This window comes from Hyaena hyaena, unplaced genomic scaffold (genome assembly GCF_003009895.1).
Source record: "Hyaena hyaena isolate Hyena2069 unplaced genomic scaffold, ASM300989v1 scaffold_9, whole genome shotgun sequence".
Lineage (NCBI taxonomy): Eukaryota > Metazoa > Chordata > Mammalia > Carnivora > Hyaenidae > Hyaena > Hyaena hyaena.
In genome coordinates, this window is record NW_024080641.1 from 2,177,699 (window position 1) to 2,198,648 (window position 20,950).

General features: G+C 60.3%; 3 protein-coding genes across 7 annotated transcripts; 2 read left to right on the forward strand and 1 right to left on the reverse strand.

Annotated features, from left to right (window-relative positions):
• Positions 1-285: 285 nt before the first annotated feature.
• CA11 (carbonic anhydrase 11) lies at positions 286-5,949 on the forward strand. Its single transcript, XM_039248896.1, has 9 exons — positions 286-696; positions 794-868; positions 1,580-1,722; positions 3,540-3,725; positions 3,943-4,038; positions 4,201-4,273; positions 4,379-4,533; positions 4,773-4,938; positions 5,821-5,949. The coding sequence occupies exons 1-9, from the start codon at positions 630-632 to the stop codon at positions 5,844-5,846; spliced, it is 987 nt and encodes a 328-aa protein (XP_039104827.1). The 5' UTR covers positions 286-629; the 3' UTR covers positions 5,847-5,949.
• Positions 5,950-6,299: 350 nt separating this feature from the next.
• Positions 6,300-11,859, forward strand: LOC120242917 (D-box binding PAR bZIP transcription factor). The gene is made up of 4 exons (XM_039248907.1): positions 6,300-7,101; positions 8,029-8,439; positions 9,949-10,160; positions 11,362-11,859. The coding sequence occupies exons 1-4, from the start codon at positions 6,963-6,965 to the stop codon at positions 11,575-11,577; spliced, it is 978 nt and encodes a 325-aa protein (XP_039104838.1). The 5' UTR covers positions 6,300-6,962; the 3' UTR covers positions 11,578-11,859.
• Positions 11,860-12,037: 178 nt separating this feature from the next.
• On the reverse strand, positions 12,038-20,841 carry SPHK2 (sphingosine kinase 2). Of its 5 annotated transcripts, none has more exons than XM_039248872.1 (7): positions 20,709-20,841; positions 19,574-19,814; positions 15,678-16,155; positions 14,628-14,777; positions 14,413-14,507; positions 14,213-14,328; positions 12,038-13,771 (listed from the first exon to the last, which is right to left on the reverse strand). In XM_039248872.1, the coding sequence occupies exons 2-7, from the start codon at positions 19,610-19,612 to the stop codon at positions 12,667-12,669; spliced, it is 1,983 nt and encodes a 660-aa protein (XP_039104803.1). In that variant the 5' UTR covers positions 19,613-19,814; positions 20,709-20,841; the 3' UTR covers positions 12,038-12,666. The 5 variants fall into 5 exon arrangements, with proteins under 5 accessions (XP_039104803.1, XP_039104798.1, XP_039104811.1 ...); XM_039248867.1 differs by lacking the exon at positions 20,709-20,841 and adding an exon at positions 20,382-20,697; XM_039248880.1 differs by lacking the exons at positions 15,678-16,155; positions 20,709-20,841 and adding an exon at positions 20,382-20,697.
• Positions 20,842-20,950: the final 109 nt, after the last annotated feature.

Genomic DNA, 20,950 nt, shown 5'->3' on the forward strand with positions numbered 1-20,950 from the left:
TGCACCAGGCCGAGAAGCGTTCGCTGCTGTGAGATCACCCGCCCCCCCCAACAACAACGACAAAAAAATTAAATAACACCCAGAGAGGAGAGAAGAGAGGGAGGGGGAGGAGGGAGCGGGGACGGGGGGGGGGAGACGGAGAAGAAACAGGAGAGGCAGGAGAGGAGGAGGTGGGGAGGCAGGGAGAGAAAGAAGCTGGAGACAGAGAGAGCCCGGGAGGAGGAAAGAGAAGCAGGATGGAGACATGGGGTTAGGTGGCTGGGGAGGGGGGCGGCTGGAGGAAGACAGAGCGAAGAGGGGGTGTGGGTTAGAAGCCAGGAGGTAACCCCGGGGAGAAGCAGGAGGCAGAGAGAGGAGTAGGAAGATCAGGAGGTAGATCGAGGTTGGAGGGCTGGGGAAAGAGGAGAGCAGCGGGAGAGGAAGACAGGCCGGGGAGCGGAGACAGGAGTGGATTTGGGGGGAGTCTCAGTCCTCCCCACCGCCGCCTGGCTGTTTGGGGGACGGGTCTCCCTGTGGGGAGGGGAGGCAGGCTGGCAGTCCTGGAGGGACTGGGTCCCACAAAGAGGGGCCCGAGGAGCTGAGAGAGGGGCCAGGACGTTGGGAAGGGGTCGCTCAGGGGCCTCGCAGGGATGGGGGTTACAGCTGGGCTGAGCGCCCCTCGAGCGCTGGTACTCTGGGCCGTACTGGGGGCAGCAGGTAAGGCGGGGGGGGGGAGCGGGGGGGTTGGGGCAGGAGCCCCTGAGAGGTGGGGGTGGGGTGGCGAGGAGAGGGGCTCAGGCTGCTCTCTGCCCAGCTCACATCGGACCCGCACCTGATCCGGAAGACTGGTGGAGCTACAAGGATAATCTCCAGGGAAACTTCGTGCCAGGTGCAGCCAGGGCGGGGACCCGGGAGTCGGGGCTGCCGGGTGCCTCCTCCCTCAGACCCAGGGGCCCTCTCCTCCTCACAGGACCCGGGGGTCGCAGCCCCTTCCTCCTCCCCTCAGGAGTCGGGCCCAGCCTCTGAACCCCGGCAGCTCACCAGGGGACATTATATATGCGCATTTCAAGTAGTGAGTGGGAGTGAGTGGAAGGAAAGAGTGTGGGGGTGGAAGAGAGCGTGTGTCCCTTTGCAGGGAAAGAGGCAGGTAGGTCCCGGCTGCTCTGGGAACCACAGGTTCGCCGGCCGGGTCCCCGTCTTGTCCAGCCCTGGCTTGCAACTCCTCTCCCCAGTACATTCATTATCCAGCTGTGGGACAAGGGAGACTGAGAGAACTACGCCTCCCATGGGCGCCTGGGCGGGCCGGCAGTGGGTGCGTAGGCGGGCTGCCCTCAGGCCTGCTGGGAGTTGTAGTTCCTTCCCCCAACGATCGAGGAGGGTGCTAGACGGCCTTAGGAAACTCCTCCAAGAGGCTTCTAGGACCTAGGATCCTGGATCCCAGCCCCGTCCTCCTTCAGACCCGGGGGTCGCTGTCTCCTGCCTTCCCTCTCCTGGGGTCCGGGAGTCCAGACCAACCACAGCCTTCTGGGCAGACCCCCAGCATTGGGATGCAGTCCCTATTTCTGACTCCCTTTCCTCCCTGCCCCATCCCTGCCTCCAGGGCCTCCCTTCTGGGGCCTGGTGAATGCGGCCTGGAGTCTGTGCGCTGTGGGGAAGCGGCAGAGCCCCGTGGACGTGGAGCTGAGGAGGGTCCTTTATGACCCCTTTCTGCCCCCACTGAGACTCAGCACTGGGGGAGAGAAGGTAAGGGGCCTGGTGGGAGGGGTTACCCAACCCCCAGGGGGTGGGCACGGGTGGGGGTGGGTCCCTGAGGTGAAAATCTAGCCTGGGGTAGGGAGGGGGCACGCACTGGGTGGAAAGGAGGCTCCTTACGCTCTAAAATGGATCGCCTGTTCCTCCCCAAACATGGCTCCGTAGTCCCCCCCCAACTCCCTCGTCCGTAAAAGCAGTTGTAAAACAAATCGCTCTGGGTCCTAGGCATGTTTTAAAAGGTTGATAAGCCTTCTAATCCTCACAACCACACCGTGAAATAGGGGCTATTATTATCCCTAGCTTATGGATGTAGACACTGAGGCACAGAGACATTGGGTTACTTGCCTGAGGTCACACAGCTAGAGTGTCATCACTGGGATTCGAACCCAGGCAGTGTGGTCCTGGCCTCCATGTTCTTGTGCACTTTGCAATGCCATTTCTTTTCTTTTATTCTAAATATTTATTCATTTTTGAGAGCGAGCAAGCGAGCGAGCAAGCATGAGCGAGGGAGAGGCAGAGGGAGAGACAGAAAGCCGGAAGCAGGCTCTGCGCTGACAGCCCCATGATGGGTTCGAACCCACAACCAGATCGTGACCTGAGCTGAAGTTGGATGCCCAACTGAGCCACCCAGGCACCCCTGCAATGGCATTTCTCATAAGAGCTGGCATCGCTCATCCCTTAGCTGCACCTGCCAAAAGCCAGGGCGCTGTTCCCCGACCCTTTCTCGCCCTCATTCCCGTGTCCAGTCTGGATCCTTTTTAGTGTCCCTGCTAAATAGCATTCAGGTCGTTTTACTTCTTGCACCCTCTGCTGCCCCCACCATCATCTTGCACCAGCCTGGAGCCATTGCATCCTTGCTGGCCTGGTTCTCTGACTACTGCAGTCCATTCTGCACCCCACAGCTACAGAGATGTTTAAAAACACATAGCAGACCGTACCACTCTCCTGCTCAAAATCTATCAGGATAAATAATGGCAAACACGTATACAGCAAGTACCATGTGCCTGGCACTGTGCCAAGAATGTGATAGATATATTCAGTTTTTTAAATAAAAATACAAAACATCCCATCATTGTCCACGAGGTCTTGCACCATCTGGCTCCTATCTCCTCTCCTTTGCTCACCAAGGTCTGGTCCCACTGGCCTCTTCACTGTCACGGAAACAGGCTACCTCAGGGCCTTTGCACTTGCTGTTTCCTCTAACTGTAATGCCCTTCTCCCTGCTCTTTGCAACGAATTCCCGCTTATCCTGCAGGTCTCCATTCAAATGTCACTTTCTTCTAAAGGCCTTTACTCATCACCCCCACCCCCCGCCCTGATCTGGGCTGGGTTTCCCATTACACCTTCTGAGAGCTGTCAGTTCTTTACTGCAGAAGATGTAATTAACTAAGCAGTTACTTATGTGATTCATTATTTATTGTTTGTGTCTGCTCCCTTAGAACGCAAGTTCCATGCGGGCCCAGTGTTTCTGTCTGCTTTTGTTCTCCTCCTGGCAATCCATGGCACATGGTAGCAGCTCAATAAATATTTGTTAGTTAAATAAGTTCACTGAGCACCTGACATTGACCAGAACAGAGGCTGCAATGATTCAAAGTATGCTGAATGATTCAGTGATTGTCTGAAGCAGGGACTGTAGGAGTGGAAAACGGGAGGGAAAAGATCGCTGTGTCTCCCTCTCTCTCTGACCCTCCCCTGCTCATGCTGTCTCTCTCTCAGAAATAAATAAAGCATTAAAAAAAATTAAAAAAAAAAAAAAGATCGCTCTCTGTCCCTGTGATGGCTTCCACCTCATTCCACCTCTCCCGCAGCTCCGGGGAACCCTGTACAACACCGGCCGCCATGTCTCCTTCCTGCCTGCACCCCGGCCTGTGGTCAACGTGTCTGGGGGGCCCCTCCTCTATAGCCACCGACTCAGTGAACTGCGACTGCTGTTTGGAGCGCGCGACGGAGCCGGCTCTGAACACCAGATCAACCACCAGGGATTCTCTGCTGAGGTGGTGGCCACTGACCTCTGACCCTTGACCTTCACCCCGAGTTGACCCAATTGTTCCCACATTGCCTTTCTTTTGCTGCCTCACCCCATTCTCTTTCATAGAAGGGCCCCAAGCACTAATCTTTAACCTGACTTGAGGACCCCAAGGGCCCAGAGCTGGACCCATTCTCTCTTCCCCTTCTGCTGGGGGACCCCCCTGCTCTGTGCTTCCCTCCCAGGTGCAGCTCATCCACTTTAACCAAGAACTCTATGGGAACCTCAGCGCCGCCTCCAGGGGCCCCAATGGCCTGGCCATTCTCAGCCTCTTTGTCAATGTGAGCCCAGGCAAGAGTCTGAGGGAGGGCGGGGCTGGCTGCCAGGAATGGAGACTGAACAAGAGGGAGTCTGGGAGGCCCAGACTCCTGGGTCCTGGGGAAGGAAAGGATTGGGGGCTGGGGCGTCTGGATTCCTACCTCCTCACCTCGTACCCCACACAGGTGGCTGGCAGCTCAAACCCCTTCCTCAGCCGCCTCCTTAACCGTGATACCATCACCCGCATCTCCTACAAGAGTAAGTCCCTGGTGCATTGGGGGAGGGGGGCTGGGGGAGCAGTGTGTGCACAGGAGGGGGGTTCAAGAGGGACGCTGCTCTTCCCTGCCCCCGGTATTCCCGCAGATGATGCCTACTTTCTTCAAGACCTGAGCCTGGAGCTCCTGTTCCCCGAATCCTTTGGCTTCATCACCTATCAGGGCTCTCTCAGTACCCCGCCCTGCTCAGAGACTGTCACCTGGATCCTCATTGATCGGGCCCTCAATATTACCTCCCTCCAGGTGACCCTCCAGCCCCTTATCCTGGCTGACCCATTCCCTGGCCTGGGCATCCTCGCTTGGCTCACCTACTCTCCTCCTTTCTTCCTCGTCTCGCTGTTGGGAGGGTCAGACAACCTTTGGGGGTGGGCTGGGGCTGAGTAAGACCCCGCCCACCCGCTCGGGGGGCGGAGCTTCCCCTGTGACCTTTCACCCCGACCGTTCATTATTCACTCTCAGTTTCCCACCCCCTCCCACGGCAGATGCACTCCCTGAGACTCCTGAGCCAGAACCCTCCGTCCCAGATCTTCCAGAGCCTCAGCGGTAACGGCCGGCCCCTGCAGCCCTTGGCCCACAGGGCCCTGAGGGGCAACAGGGACCCCCGGCACCCCGAGAGGCGCTGCCGAGGCCCCAACTACCGCCTGCATGGTATGGTCCAGTCTGCACCCCCCCCCCGCACGTCTTGGTCTAGCCCGCCTATGTGTCTCCCCTTGTTTTCTCAGTATGATACAGTCTTGCCCACCCCTTTGCCGCTTCTGTTTGATCCAGCCTCCTGAGCTCGCACTCGCTTTCTCCCTTGTACGCGAGTGTCAACATGGTACAACCCACCTCCACGCCATAGACCGCTGCCGGTCTATGATTTGTCTTTCCCTCTTCACTGCTCCTAACCTGCAACTCGCATATAACCCGAACCCGAGCCACCTGGCTTCCCCTGTGGTACGATTCACTCCTGGGCCGTGGTTCCCCTTACTATGGCTTTCCAAAATGGTACAGCCCGGATCCCTTCCCCGTTTCCCTGTGGCACAATCTTAACGCTGTTCCGTACTCTGACACACACCCCCTTCCTGGAAATCAACATGGTACAATCCCCTTCCCTTTCGGCCGCCTCCCTGCGGTTCAGCCCTGTGATCTCAAGGCCACCTCTCCGGCTTCTCAACATGGTTTGCCCAGACCGTCCGTCCCCCCCCCCCCCCCCCCCCGAATACCTTCACATAGTTGAGGCTAATGCTGAAACTGGACGTCCCTATTCTTGTCTCCTGCTGGTTAAACCCAGTGCCGGTCCAGGATCTGGCCGTTTTCCCCGGCTTGTCGACCTGGTACATTCCGGGTGCCCCCTTCGCAGCCTCCCTGTGGTAGAGCCCTACGCGGCCCAGCCCCCCCCCCCCCCCCCCCCCCCCCCCCCCCCCCCCCCCCCCCCCCCCCCCCCCCCCCCCCCCCCCCCCCCCCCCCCCCCCCCCGCAAACCCTCCGCAGGGTCCAGCCTATGGTGCCCTACAGTAACGCTCCCCCACCGGTGTCGTCTGTCTTACAGTGGATGGTGCCCCCCACGGTCGCTGAGACTCCCCATCGAGGATTGCGCCTGCCCTTTCCAAGTCTCCCCACACGGGGAGGGGAGTCGCCCCCAAAACAAAGCTATTAAAGGGACAGAATACTTCCCGTTTCTTAGTGGTCTGATTCTAGGCGCGGCGGGGAAACATTTGGGTATTGAAGAACAGCAGCCTTCTTCTAGAAACCAATCTCCCTCTTCCTAAACCGCACTACTTGGTTTTTTGGCTTCCTGTTTCCCCAAACCGTCATTTAGATTAGCGGCTCCTTTAAGTGGCGCCTCTTTCATTTCCCCCAACGCACCCTCCCAGTCGGGCAGCACGCGCAGAGCCATGTGCTTCCCCCTCCCGCCTGCCTCATTGGCCCGAACTGGGTCACGGTCCCGCCCCCAGTGCCGTCTCCCATTGGGCAAATGTAGGTCAGGGTCCCGCCTCCCACCTAAAGGCACGGCAACTTCACGCACTTAGCCCCTCACGCGCCCTCCCGGGCCTTGGCGGATCCTGGGGTCCCATTGGCCGCGCGTCTCGAGGGGTCAAGACGCGATTGGCCGGTGCATTCAGCCGGAGGGAGGCACGCGGCTGGGGTGCTTGGCCCGAGAGGCAGGCGGGGGCCGAGAGGAGGGGTGCGCGCTGTGGCGTCGGGTGTTTTGGTTTGCCTTTTTTTTTTTTTTTCCGCGAAAGAAGTTTGCGTTGGCCACGCCTCAAGGCTGCCGCCTCCTCTTGCCCCCTCCCCCGCCCCTCCGCGCACACCTCTTGGTGCAGATTGCAAAGCGCCTTCCGCTGAGAGAGCTGCAGATTCTGCAAGAGCCGAGCTCGCCCACCTTGCAGAAGGAGCGCCTTGTGTCCCCTTGAACTCTGGGGTGCAAAGAGCCGGCTGCCTGATTTGATCACCCCCTCACCCGGACTGCATGGTCTCCTGGGACCCTCTTGAGTTGCACGTTTCTGCACGGAGGACTGCGAAGCCCCGTCACTCCTAGGATTTGCAGTGTTCTGGATCCTGGAGGCTTGCAGGCTCCTCTCGCCCGCCCCTGGGCAGGCACTCGCCCGAACCACAGCAGTGTGCCGCTGACCGGCAGGCCAGCTCGTCGCCTCTCCATGAGCCCGTGAGCCTACGGGCAGGTGCCCGGGGATGGCGCGGCCCGTGAGCGACAGGACCCCGGCCCCACTGCTGCTGGGCGGCCCGGCCGGGGCCCCCCCTGGCGGGGGAGCGCTGCTTGGGCTGCGGAGCCTTCTGCAGGGGACCGGCAAGCCCAAAGAGCCAGCCAGCTGTGAGTTCCAGCCCCCACCTATCCCGACTCGGACACCCAACTCCCTCGGGGATTCAGGTGCTGGGCGGGGGCGGGGGGGCTACCTCCTACGTGCGGAGAGTCCATTCTCAGCCTGCATCTACTCAGTTCCTGGGGTGTTTAGGCCCCTAGATCGTCAGCACCTAGGATCCAAAAGTACCGGCTTCAAGCCCATCCACCAGGAGGACCCAGGAGTCCCCCAGAGTCCTCTTCCCGGAGGACCCAAGAGTCTAGGCCCCAGCCCCCGCTTCCTCTGGGTTATGAGAGTCCGGACCCCTGGGGTCCAGGGAAGAGGGAGGGGGTGTGTCGGATGCTCACACGGTAGTGACACGGGCTTGGGCGGGGCCTCCTGGGGTCACATGGAGTCTGGGGATGAGGAATGTGCCCCAGGAATAGAGCCCCTTCCTGCCCCTAACAGTGTGGGGGGTGGGGAGGAGAGGCCACAGTGAGCAGGGGGGTAGGTTCCGGAGAAATTACAGAGCCGTCATTTTTTCCTCTCACCTGCCCAACCCCTCCACCTGCCTCTTCTTGAACTTCGGTCCTCCTTCTGTGTCTCTACCTTCCCTGGTCTCTATCTTACTCCTCTCTGGGTCTCCATCCTCCCCCCGCTTTCTGAGTCTCTCTCCGTCTCTCGATCTCTGTCCCCCTCTCTGTCTCTGCCGCCCCCCCCCCCCCCGTCTGTGCCTTCTCTCTCTGGGTCTCTTTCGCTCTCTTGAGTCTCTGTTGCTTCCTCCCTCTGGGTCCTTGCCTTTCCTCTCTGATCTCTCCCTCTCCCCCGTCTCCCCTCTCTTTCTCTGGATCTCCGTCGTGTGGATCTCAACCCACCCCCCCTCTTTCTTCCTGTCTTTCGGTGTCGGGGTCTCTCCATCTCTTCCTTCCCACCCCACCCGGTCTTTCCCCGGCCCGCAGGTCTCCTGAAGGAAAAGGAGCGCAAGGCGGCTCCGCCGGCAGCCACGGTCCCCGGGCCGGGCCTGGAGACGGCGGGCCCGGCGGATGCCCCAGCTGGGGCGGTGGTGGGCGGCGGGTCCCCGCGGGGGCGCCCGGGGGCCGCGCCTGGCCCGGGTCTGTTGGCGCCGCTGCTGTGGGAGCGGACGCTGCCGTTCGGCGACGTGGAGTATGTGGACCTGGACGCCTTCTTGCTGGAGCACGGGCTCCCGCCCAGTCCGCCGCCCCCCGGCGGCCCATCACCGGCGCCCTCGCCCGTGCGCACGCCCGCACCCTCCCCGGGGCCCGGCTCCTGCGGCTCAGCTTCCCCTCGTTCCTCGCCGGGGCACGCCCCCACCCGGGCTGCCCTTGGGGCCGCGGGCGGCCACCGCGCAGGTGCGACGGCGGGGGCGGGACCGGGCCCTGGCTGGGCGGGGCTTGGACTTCAGGGGCGGGGCTGTGCGACTCGGGAACGGGGTTGCGGGGCTCGGGTTGTGCGCCCAAGTTCTGGGATCTCTAGACGAGTGATGTTTGCAGAGGAGTCCAGATTCCGTGACCCTAATGCATCCGGGTTTCCTGGGTTGAGGAATGAGAGATTGGGGATGAGAGACTTGGGACCCCAAATTCCAGGAAGTCTATCCAGTGGGGTGGTCGTGTGGGTTTTTCTGTGGGACGTGGGGACCGAGAGGCCGGATACTCGAGGAGCCGGGACTGGGATCCCAGAACACCGGAATTATTTACTGGGGAGTGAACGGCTCTCCAGGATCTGGGCCCGGAATCTGTGGAAGGACTAACTCGTAGGTCCTCTACAAGGGAGAAAGTAGGGTCTGGGCACAGACTTCTGTTTCACCAGGATGTGAGGGACTGGCTGCCCTGGTTCTGAGTGCTCCAGTGGAGAGGGGCCAGGACCCCGGATCCTGGAGTCCCCTAGACGGCTGAAGGTCGGGGATCTTCATTCCAGATCTTCCACTGGGGCGAGGAGCGAGCCTCCTATGTTCTGGGAGAAGAGGGATCCCAGGGGAGGGCCTGGATCTTAGGAGGTTGAGAGGTTAAGGCTGAGACACCCCAAGGAGCAGAAGGAAAAGTGTGCTGTCTCTCGGGCATTGGGGGTCCAGGGGCGGTCTGCAGGTTGGGGATTCCCGGACACACCTGCCCCTGGCCGGACCTCGGGGCAGAACCAGGGCCCTCCCCTTCCCAGCCGCACATTCCCGCGCCACGTGAGTCCTCCTCTCTCCTCCGTCGTCTTGACTTCGCGCACGCGCGGTCACGCGGAGGGGGGCGGGGTCTGGGGAACTAGAGGGCGCCCGTGGCTGCAGGGGGGGCGGGGCGGGAAAGCAGGCGCCCGCACGTGACTGGCCCTGAACCTGTGTCCTCAGCTGGCCCCGGCTCGGTCGCTCTTAAAGGCACAGGCCGCCCCCTCTTGAACCAACGTCCAAAAACCTCAGTCGTTTCGGCTTTTCTTCCCTAACTCTTCGAAGCCAGTAGCTCTTAAGAAGCTTACCTGAAGGCTTTTCAGTGCATTGGATTTCTTTTCCCTGAACAGTCGGGGGGTCTAGGCTTTGGTCAGGGATTCCGTAAGCAGGATTCAGGGAAAGAAGCTGACATTGCCAATCCGAGGGCCAGAGGTTTTAGAAGCAATAGACGAGACTCGTGTTATTTGGGGTAAGTCAGTTATAATTGTGCTCATTTCCCAGCTTTTGAAAGTGGCGTTGGTTCCTTGATTTCTAAGCTGCAAAGTAGGTTAGGGAACCTTCATAGTGTATATTGAAGAGGTTGACCTCCGGCCGACTGATGGTAGACCTCAAAGGCCCTTCCTCAGGGTGGAAGAGGTACCTGAGCAGAGAGGGCACCGTCTGCGAATACCAAATACATACACACTCAGGTGGCACATTTTATTCCCCCAAGGCCTGACCTCTCGGGACACACCCAGCCCTGTGGACCCAGACACCGTGGAGGTGCTGATGACATTTGAACCCGACCCAGCGGATTTAGCCCTGTCAAGCATTCCTGGCCATGAGACCTTTGACCCTCGGAGACATCGCTTCTCGGAGGAGGAACTTAAGCCCCAGCCCATCATGAAGAAGGCTCGGAAGATCCAGGTGCCAGAGGAGCAGAAGGTGAGCGCCGCTAGATGTAGGAAGCAGGCATGGACTTTATAGGCCCGACGTTAGAGCCGCAGACGGGCCTGGGCTTCTCACTGGGATTAGCTCTCAGGCTGGTCCTTTGATCTCTGATGTGAAGCATCGTTCAGGATGCTTGCACCCCTTCTGAGCCTTGTTATCTGGGCCCCGGACCACTCACTGGTGAGAGACCTCAAGTTCCCCTCAGCAGCCGGAGCTACATTCTGATTCAGGGCAGTGACCACTTCTTTCTAGCATTCTGCCTTTTGCCAGGTCTGGGCTCTCCCCTGGTTAAGAGGCGCCTGGGCTTCTCACCAGACTACACCAGACCCATGTGTAAGGCACGAATGCTTGAGGCCCCGGGGACTGGACTGTAAACGAAGTCTAGACCTGTCACGGGGCCCTGGCTGGATTTACCCCAGTGAGCGGGAACGAGGCTTTAATGACACGGGGGTGGAGGGCATCTTTTGGAGCTCTGGGTGGCCCTTGTCACTACGGAGTGGTCCTCCTCCACAGCCAAATTCTAGGACCAGAGAGCCCTAAGGGTAACGGTATGGGGAGGCCTCAGGACAGGACCTTTTGCTAAGGGACAGCTTTTCTGGCAATCAGGGCCTGTTGGGAAGAAGGCAGCTCTCTGGCCTCTGTTCAAAGGCCAGTAGGTCACAGACGGGCTGCGGTCGGTCATTGCCTTTGTTTGCTGGGTAAGGAGGAGGCTGCCTTGACAACCAGGACCAAAGGCCCCCAGCTCTGGGAGGCCTCATCACTAGGGAGCTTCGGCTTTTCTTAGCAACCAGGATCTGGGCAGGTGATGCATAAAGCAGTGCTTATTAAGGGGCGGGAGAAGCCCTCTGACCCTGAAGGCCCGGTTGCTAGGGAACAGGCATCCTTAGCAACCAGGCGCTTACTGTTGGCCCTTTGTGGAGTGAGGAGTGCTGGGGTCGTCTCTGCGCGGTGGAGACAGGAAACCCAAATGCTTTGCGTGTGGGGGGAATTATCCTCCCCTCTGCTGTTGCTAGGGGCTTGCTCTGCTTAGCAACCAGACCCTTGGGTACCCATCCAAGGAGGGACCTGGTAACCTTTAAGTTCCACTGCTGGGCAAGAAGTCGCCAAGAGGGTCTCTTAGATGCCCTCCAGCCCTTGGGGGCACAGGAAGGCTGCCCCTCCTGGCCCTCAGTGCCTTCTCAAACCCCACCCTCAGGACGAGAAGTATTGGAGCCGGCGGTACAAGAATAACGAGGCAGCCAAGCGGTCCCGAGACGCCCGGCGGCTCAAGGAGAACCAGATATCGGTCCGGGCGGCCTTCCTGGAGAAGGAGAACGCCCTGCTGCGGCAGGAAGTGGTGGCCGTGCGCCAGGAGCTGTCCCACTACCGCGCCGTGCTGTCCCGCTACCAGGCCCAGCACGGAGCCCTGTGAGGCTGTCCCCCACCCTTGCCTGGCGGAGCGCTTCCCCGCCTCGCTCAGACTTGCGCCCCGACGCCCTTCTCCCTCCCCGCCCTGTGGCCCACAGGCCGGCCAGCTGGGTGCCCCAGGGACGTGACGATGCAGATAAATACATTTATATTTTTAAGAAAAAGTGAGCCTCCCCCCTCCCTCGCGGGGGCGGGGAGGGTCCTCTGTGTGTGCCCCTGCCACTTCGGGGACCCCATCTTCCCACCGCCTCCGTTAACACACCCTGAATAAATCTTGAGAACCCCAGAGCCAGCTGTTGTGGGGGGAGGAGGCAGCTCCCTGGTCCCAGTTCAAGGCCATCGGGTCACGCTGGCCGCGGTCTGTGGGCAAGTCTGGGCTTCGGGCCACAAAAGGCGGCAGCTGCCGGAAGCACCTAGGGTTGGATCCCTCCCACGGGCTGCCGGGTGCAGAAGGGGCCACGGCCTGAGAGGAATGGAGCGACTGCCTTTATTGCATAGACCGTTTCAATTGCTCTGAAGATCGGGGTCGGGGACGCACGGGAGACAGAAGACGGGGGACAGTTGTTTCCCCGCCCCCCACCAGCAAGGGGGCGAGGAGGAACTTTAGTGCAAATCCGAGCGTCGGCCCCGGGGAACCTGCCCCTCCAGGGCTGATTGGCCAGTTAAGTGGAGGCACCGGAATGGATAGGGCGAGACCCGGGCCCTGACTGGCCGATGGACTAAGGCCTTCCCCGGCCCGCACGTGCCAGGTCCCGTCATTGGAGAAGACGTTAACAGTCTCCGCCCTCAGCCGACCTGGCGTCCTACGAGCCGGAAGCGAGGGTTTGGGCTGAGCCCCGCCCACATTGGTCAGGCACTACCTTCGGGGCCAGCCCATTTGTGACCGTGATGAGTCTCTGGAATTCGGGCCACACTCCATCTAATAACATCACCTCTGGTCCCCCGGGAGCGGGCGCAATCCTGAGACGGGGCTGGGGACCCCTGCGTGTGGGACCTTCGCCCTAACTCTAGCAGCGAGGCCACGCCCTCAGATCAGGCCCCGCCTCCTTGGAATGTTGGCCCCGCCCCTGGCGGGATGCAAGCTTCGTTAGGTTCAAGGCTCCCGACCTGGGCAGGCGGGAGGCCCGGTGAGCAGTGTGCCAAGGCCCGGGTGCATCTGCGCCTGCAACGGCCCGTACTCCACCTGCTCTCCGTCCACAGTGAGCACGCCCCGAGGCGTGAGAGGCTCGAGGCGGAAGGCACGCGCCGCGGCATAGCCCAGCTGCGGACAGCCCAGGCTGAAGTGGCTGCCGCGCTCCATGGCCAGAAAGAGGCGCAGCAGCGTGGCCCGGGAGATGCCACCACGCACCCAGCACAGGTGCACCAGGCCATCATCAAAGCGCGCGTGGGGGGCCGCCACCAGGTCCGCCCCCAGGTGGCTAGGCGAGATGGCCAACATGAGCACAAAGTCCCCCTCCAGGGTCACCCAGCCTGGGGGGAGCGGGGTGCCCAGAGGAGGCAGCAGGTGGTCAGGGGGCCCTCTGGTAGAGATGGCTCCCGGAGCATCGGGGGTGGGAGGTGGGAACCCAGAGGACGCTAACGTTTCTGGGACCCCCTCGGTGACAGGGGAGAGTAAAGCTGCCTTCGGGGAGCTAGGCAGTGAGGGCAGTGGTGGGTCTGGAGACAGGGGGGCATCCCCAGCCCCACCCCAGTCGCCAGCCAACTCTGGGCCCCCACCATTGAGGGACAGGATGGGCAGAGGCTCAGGGGAGCCAGGGGAGGTCAGAACAGGCTGGGGCACAGGCAAGGGCAGGGGCAGGTCAGACACTGAACGATGCAGGGGGGAATGTGCCACAGGCGGGGCCGGAGCCGGGGCTGGTGCCAGGGTCAGCTCAGACTTGGCGCGGGACAGGCCATGGGCAGGGGTGGGTGAGGTGGCCTCCACGGTGGCAGGGAGGTAGGAGAGGCGTCCTCGGTAGGTGTGCAGCGTGGCGAGGCCCAGCACTGTGCCCAGCGTGAAGCGGGCGCTGCCCAGGGCCCTGAAGCGCTCGCTCTGGATATCTACGTCTGACACGAAGCCCCAGGCCACAGACAGGAAGGATAAGCAGCGGGAGCCGGAGGCCAGCGTCACAGACATCAGGTCCAGCGGGCGGCTGCCGCCCCGGCAGAGTAGCAGCGAGCAATTGAGCAGCAGGTCGACACCCAGGGCAGGTTCAAACCTTCACAGCCAGAGATGGAGGAACACAGTGAGAAAGAGTCAATGGGCTTGGGTGAGAGACACAGAGCACGGGTGGCAGAAGAAAGACACAGAGAGGTGGGGAAGTGGGCCGTGGGGGAGGGGGGGCCAGGCAGCCTGGGCCCCGCCCTCAGCAGTCTGTCCCCTCCAGATGGACTCTTCTTACTGAGCCAGGCTCCCTGTCAGTTCATTCCGTGAGTGTTCCCTGAGTGCCATCTGTGTGCTAGGTACACTTCTGGGCACTAGGGACACAGCTGGGAACAACCAGGCAAAAATGCCAGGGAGGGGGGCGGGTATGGGGAGCATCCCAGTCTGATGGACTTGACTGGCAGCAGACCGGCGGGCAGAGGGAGCCGCGGGGCTAGAAAGTGCCGGGCGGCGGGAGGATGCATCCCTCCCCTCACGGTGTCAGGCCCCCACCTACCCCCCATGCTGGTTCACAGCTCCGGCCAGGGCGTTGCCTGAGCCACAGGGGAGGACGCCCACGGGCGTCTTCACAGCCTCTTCCCAGTCAGGGCGGTCCAGGAAGCCGTTCAGCACCTGGAGTGCGGGAGACCAGACACCTGGGTCCCTGTCCCGGCCACCCCGGCGTCCCAGGGCTTGGGCAGGGTGCCCCTGGCCTACCTCAAACAGCAGCCCGTCTCCGGAGGCCGTGACGATGCCGTCCCACTCACTCAGTCTCAGCCCCTGAACCAGCTCCCGGGCGTGGTTCTGTCGTTCTAGCGGCAGGAAGTGGGAGGTGGGCCACGCTGTTCCGCGCCGCGCTGCCCACCACTCCCCAGGGCTCAAAACCCGGGACTGTAGCCCCTCGCCCCACCCCACCCCGCAACGGCCCTTACCTGTCTGGATGAGGTTGAAGGACAGCCCAGCTTCAGAGATCATGGGCAGCACGTGGTTCTTACACCACTGCCAGGCCAGGCCCCGTCCCCCAAGGGGATTGACCAATAGGAGCAATCGGGGTGGCCTCGGCAGGAGCTCGGGGGTTATTTCTGCAAAGAGAGGGGAAAGCATCTACGCAGGCAGGCCACCGTCTACGCAGGCCACCGACCCAGGCCCTCACCGCAGACGCGGGAAACAGCAAACTGCTCCCAGTGGAACCGGTGGAGGGGGGCACAGGAGCCTGCTGGGAAGTCACAGGTGGATTTTTTCTTTTCCTCGGGGGCTTAAAGCTGCTGAGGCTCAGGTGTGCGTGCTCCCCCCCCAGACAAGGGCAGGGTTTGGATGTCTAATCCCAATGCCCTTTGGACCCATGTGTGGGAGGAGGAAGGGGAGCTGTGGTTTTCACTTTCCTCTTCCCCAAACACCCGGAATCCGGGGTCAGGTTACGCCACCCCGCAAGGCCCCCTGACCGTGACCAAGGGCCCCCAGCCAGCCGGCAGGATCCCAGAAGGCCAAGGAAGGCTCACCGGCTGGGGACCCTTGAACCTTTACCTCCCTGTGTCAATTGAGGAGCCTGGGTGGGAGACCTCTGCCCAAAAGTCTTCTCTGACCACTACCCTCCAACCCCAAAGGCTGGATTAGATGCCTCTGCACTCCTGGGCTGCCCTAGGGGACCTCTGTGACTGCCTGTCCCTGGGTGGTGACTAATCATGTCTCAGTCGGCTGCTCTTGTCAGCCCGTGAACCTCTGACTCATCTGTGGTCAGGGCCCATGGAAGGGGGGAGGGGACACAGACAAAAACCCAAGGGAGCAGCAGCCCCCATTTTTTTCTCTGCCCATGGTGTTTCTTCCTTCTGTAGCCCCTCCCTGTCTGTTTATCACTCTGTCGGTACAGACCAAGAGAGACACGGCACAGACAGACACACAGTAGGGACAGAGATGCCCACGGAGGGAAATCCACAGAGACACCAAGGTGGCCCTAGGGACTGAGTGGCTGTGTAGTGCCTCACCCCCATCCCCGGGCAGCGGCAGTCCACGGAGCAGACACATGAGGGTAGTGGCCCAGCGCTGGGCCTCAGCGCGGTTCTCCTCGTAGGTGGCCGCCCCGTCGACCCGAAAGGTGCGGGCGGCTCTGCGCCGGGCCCCCCGCCGGCCCTGCGGATAGGTGTAGATGCAGAAGTAGGCGGCCGCCGTGTCTGTGGGGCTGCGGCTCCGCAGGGTGCAGCAGCCGGACACCTCGGCCAGCGGGACCAGGCCGCCCCGGGGCCGGGCTTCGGGCTTTGGGCGCAGCCGCTGTATGTGTAGGGCCTGTGGTGTGAGAGTGAGGGCGAAGCGGGAGCTGCGGGCCGGGAAGGAGCCAAACTCGCCATGCAGGAGCGGGGTGCTGGCGGCCAGTGGTGGCGGCGGTGGGGGGGCCATGACCTTGGCCCTGTCCAGGGCGCTTCTAGGCCTGTGGCCCCAGCTCCAGGTCAGCTCCTGGTCTGGCCTCTGTGGGGAGGGAGGAGGGCAGGAGTCAGAATCTGAGACCCCATGGCGTTTAGAGAAAAGCGGGGGCAGGGCCTGTGGACAAGGAGACGACACTGGGCCGTGCCAGGCCAGATGGGAGTACCACAAACAGACAGGCTCAGACAAGTGGGGGGTGGGGGAGACCCTGAGGACACAGGGCAGGAGTCAGTTGTATAGGAAGGCTAGCATCCTAGAGGGCGAACAGCCAGGCATGCAAACATTCATTCACTTCTTCCCCAAATAATTATTCGGTGCCCTCTATGTTCCAACCACAGTGCCAGGCCCAGCGAACACAGCAGGGAACAGAACAGACAAAAATCCCTGCCTCTGTGCAGTTTCTATTCTAATCAGAAGACAGAAAGGCCAGATAAAGAGGTAAAATACGTAGTATGCCGCATAACAAGGGCTTTGGAGAAAAATAAGGCAGAGGAGAGAGAGCAGGGTGGTGGAGATGTGAAGAAACCGACGTGCAGTGACAGGGAACACCACACACACACACACACACACACACACACACACACACACACACACACACGGTCATCTCCAGACGGAGAAAGTAACAAGGGGGAGACACTGGGACACAAAGAGAGAGGAACGAGTTCTAGCAGCCAGCCAAACTCTGAGAGGAGACCACCCGCCTCAATGAGCAGACAGCTAAGAAGATGAAAGATACTTAGGAGAGTCGGAGTTTAGGGGCTCCGGGAGGTCCTCCGCGGATCAGAAAGACAACGGGCAGAGCAGACAGGAGGGGCAGGAGGGAGAGGATGTAGGCAGCTGGAGAGACCAAGGAAGGAGTGTGACATGGAGGAGCTAAGGAGTCAGAGAGATGCCACATGCAGGCACCTGCAAAGGGCAGGGGCCAAGAGCTGGACCCCAAGCACTGACCTGGGTGTCTGGCCGCCTGCTCTCCAGGGAGGGGGGAAGGAGCCGGGCCTGAGGTCCCCTCCCCGGAGACCTTCCCCCTGCCCTCTGCCCAGTTTCTGCCTCCTTCCAGCTCACCTTTGTTCCCCACCGCCCCGCCCACCCAGCCACCTGCCAGTCCTGCGCCTCTCCTTCCTGGGCCCAGAGCTGCCCCAGATGCACCCCCATCTATGGACTCACCCTCAGGAATCACCTCTGCCCCCTGCCCTGGGCAGCTCCCTCAGGCTCCACCCCTACACTTGTACCGATCCCACCCCCATCCGTGAGCTCAAATCAGGCTTAAGGACAGAGTCCTAGATCTCCCCCAGTCCTGGGCCTGAGCTTCTGTCCCCAGGTCCTCAAATCTAGGCCCGGTCTCCATTCTCTCCAGCCGCCGCCTCCTGGGTCCCCGGGCCTGGGTCCGGGTCTCCATCCATAGGTTCCCCCCAATCCATAAGCCTGAGTTCCTGTCTCCGGTTCCTCCGGTCCAGGTCCTCCATCCCCATCCCATTTCCAGAACCCAGTCCCAGACCTGGGTTTCCATTCCTGGATCCCTCAGGCCCGGTTCTGGTTCTCCGTCTCCATCCCACACCCCTGGTACCCCAGTCCCGGCCTGCGTCTCCGCTCCTCTTGGTCCCGCCGTCCCCCAGACGCGGGTCCCTGGTCCTACCCCCCGCACCCTCCTCACACGCCGAGTCCTCCTCCGGGCGGCCCCTCAAGTCAGCACCAACCGCCCCCATCAGACCCAGGGGTGGGGGGAGGGTGTGCATCGGCTCAGCCAATGGCCACGCGGCCGGCCTGGGCCGCACCAGTGAAAGCGCGCGGGGGGCGGGGCCAGCCAGCTCGCGAGCCTGGCGCAGGGGTAGCTGAGGGAGAGCTGGCGGACTGGGCGGGGCATCGCGCTCCGCGAGATCTGCTGCCATACTAGGTGAGGGCACACGCGCAGCAGGGGGGGCGTCACGACTCCGTTGCCAGCGCCGCTGACGCCATCTTTGTGGAGGGCAAGTGGCAGGCCTGCCCTATCCATTGACTTTATAAATAAAGAACGGAGAGAAGAGGGAGAGCTTCACCTGCAGATTACAGACTGACCCTAACACAGGTGAGACCCGGAGATATGCAGAGGGAGTTCGTAAAAGAGACCCAGAAAAGCAGAGGCAGTCAGAGACTTAGAGAGTGCCCTCTGTTTTTCAGATCGTTATAGAAAAGTCAGACACGCACTGAGAAAACCAGAGATAGCTACAAAGAGACAAAGATAATAAAATTGAGGACATGCAAGGTTAAGGACACAAGAAAACCCAGAAAACGATGGATACGGAGATGGGGGCAGATATTTCCGGAATGAAAGCCAGGGAGAAGAGGCTCATTAATTCATCTATTTACCTTGGACCCAAACCAGGATGAGAGGCAGCGTGACATGGACATCTGCCCGGTGAATGACCCAGTAACATGGCGAGACAAAGAAACGATGAGAGGGAGATGGGAGACCCAGTATGTGAGAGAGATCATCTCTAGGTCAGGGATGAGGGAGGAAGGCCTTGCTGGAGGACCAGAGGCTGAGAGGAACTGAGACTGTGAGTCAGAAAGCAATAACGTTGGATGGGGTGCCTGGGTGGCTTAGTCGGTCAAGCGTCCAACTTTCGCTTAGGTCATGATCTCGCGGTTCATGGGTTCGAGCCCCGCGTCAGGCTCTGTGCTGACTGCCAGCTCAGAGCCTGGAGCCTGCTTCGGATTCTGTGTCTCCCTCTCTCTCTGACCCTCCCCTGCTCATGCTGTCTCTCTCTCTCTCTCCTAGAAATAAATAAAACATCTAAAAAAATTTAAAAAAAAAAAAAGCAAAAATGTTGGGATGCCTGGGTGGCTCAGTTCGTTAAGCATCCGACTTCGGCTCAGGTCATGATCTCACTGCTCACGAGTTCCAGCCCCATGTCAGGCTCTGTGCTGACAGCTCAGAGCCTGGAGCCTGCTTAGGATTCTGTCTCTATCTCTCTGCACCTCCCCTACTCATTCTCTGTCTCTGTCTCTCTCTCTCAAATATAAAAAAAATTAATTAAATAAAAATTAAAAAAGCAAAAATGTTGACCAAGACATAGAGAAGCAAAGACATAGTGAAATGGAGAGAAAGCAAGGCAAGAATAACTAGGGAACCAAGAAACAGAATCATAGAGCAGAAGGAGACAGGGACAGAACTTGCTAGAAGAAAGTGACGAATGGAGGAAGTTCATTTATTATCAAACAATGTTTCTTGTGTTTAAACCCAGACTAGCAAGGGCACCAGATAACATAAACCAAAGAATGATCCAGAGAGAGACGGGGGACAGAAACCCAGAAAGATGGAGAGACAGGGAAACACACACCTTATTTTGGGAGAAAGGCAGGCACACCAGACCAACAGGCTGCGACTCAACGACAGAGGCCATCGCTAAGGCAAGGGAACAGATACAAGGAGGCAACTGTGTCCCATGGGATGGTGATCGTAACGTTCACGTCGACCCTTCCTTACCTGATCCCCCTGCTCCTCTGTTTCAAGGTGTCCATTCATCTCCTGGTGGTCTGCTGTGTTACCACATCAGCAAGACCCTGGTCCTGGGCAGGAGGCCATGGGAGGGTGGTCTGGGCAAGGAGTCAGGCCTAACAGTGCGGGCCTGGCCTTTGGCTCCGTGGGGGGACAGGTGAATAAAGAGGATCAAGGGCAGACTGTAGGCCAGGCTGGATGTGCTGAAGGCCCAGGAGGCAGGGTTTCTCTGAGGAAGGAGGAAAGAGGGGACAGATCAGCTTCCTCACTGCCCCAGCCAGTCTGTCTGGTCTTACCCAGTAAGGGCCATGGAGGCTAATTTGTATTGAGCGCTTAGGGTAAAGCATTGTTGTAAGCATTTCTTTTTTTTTTTTTTTTTACTAACATGTAATTCTGGAAAATACTCTATGTGCCAAAGCTATTATTATCCCCTTTTTGCAGATAAGGAAAGTAAGGCGCAGAGAGGTTAAGTGACTTGCCCAAGGTCACAGGGTTGGTAATGAGCAGAGCCAGGATTGGAATTTGGCTACAGCTGACCCGACCCCATCTCACCATCTTTTTGTGTCTCTGCCTCTCCCTCAATCTCCATCTTCCTTCTCTTTCTAGGTCTCCATTGCCCTCACCCCAGGTCACTGTCCACTTCTCCCCTGGGTCTCCACTCCTCCCCCCCCCCCCCCCCGGAATCTTTATCTCGAAGTCTCTCCTCCCCCTCTCTTTCAGGAGCCTTCTGGAGATTCCCTCCCCACCCCACGCCCCAAGCCCAAGGCTTCGGTGCGCCCCCTCCGCATTCCAGTACCGTGCAAAGCCCTCGCACTGATCCCGCTGGGTCACTTGAATCTCTCCGGCTGGGAAAAGCAGCCTCCAGATGGCAGAGGCTGAGGAGGGGTCACAGAAGCAGCAGGGGGAGAAACGGGATCTTAAAAATGGGAAATACAGGATGCTCTAGACTGGGGTGCAGCAAGAGGATCTCGGGTTAGATCTCAGGTAGGACTTCCCTAGCGAAGGCCGCGCCAGGGAAGCGCGGCTCGAGATAAGAGAGGTGAGCCAGATAAGGAAATGCCTGAAGCGTGGGGTCAGAAGTTTCCCGAGGTTCTGACAGGCGCCGCCAGCTCCGCCTCCTCACCTCCCAATACTCTGCCCTCCGGGTCCTCCAGGAGCCACAGAGAGGCCGTCGGCGTCGGGCCAGAGCGTCACCGCACGCCGCGTCCTCCTTGCTCGGCCCCACATCTCTCTCGCTCCCAGAGCCCATTCTTCCGGAAGACGATCGAGAATAGGGAATGGTGGGGCCAGAGAGGCCCTCGCCGGGCTTGGCCCCGCCTCCTTGACGTAGCGCTTCTGCCCGGTTGGCTGGTCTCTCACTTATTC

Coding starts and splice junctions, on each gene's coding strand:
- LOC120242917 (XM_039248907.1), top strand. CDS start 6,963: ATGGCGCGGCCCGTGAGCGACAGGACCCCGGCCCCACTGCTGCTGGGC. Junction 7,102..8,028: donor GCCCAAAGAGCCAGCCAGCT/GTGAGTTCCAGC, acceptor CCCGGCCCGCAG/GTCTCCTGAAGGAAAAGGAG. Junction 8,440..9,948: donor CGCGGGCGGCCACCGCGCAG/GTGCGACGGCGG, acceptor TATTCCCCCAAG/GCCTGACCTCTCGGGACACA.
- SPHK2 (XM_039248859.1), bottom strand. CDS start 18,579: ATGATCTCTCTCACATACTGGGTCTCCCATCTCCCTCTCATCGTTTCT. Junction 14,508..14,627: donor CTTCAACCTCATCCAGACAG/GTAAGGGCCGTT, acceptor TCCTGCCGCTAG/AACGACAGAACCACGCCCGG. Junction 14,329..14,412: donor GAGACGGGCTGCTGTTTGAG/GTAGGCCAGGGG, acceptor CCCGCACTCCAG/GTGCTGAACGGCTTCCTGGA.
- CA11 (XM_039248896.1), top strand. CDS start 630: ATGGGGGTTACAGCTGGGCTGAGCGCCCCTCGAGCGCTGGTACTCTGG. Junction 869..1,579: donor CCAGGGAAACTTCGTGCCAG/GTGCAGCCAGGG, acceptor CCCTGCCTCCAG/GGCCTCCCTTCTGGGGCCTG. Junction 4,534..4,772: donor TCAATATTACCTCCCTCCAG/GTGACCCTCCAG, acceptor CTCCCACGGCAG/ATGCACTCCCTGAGACTCCT.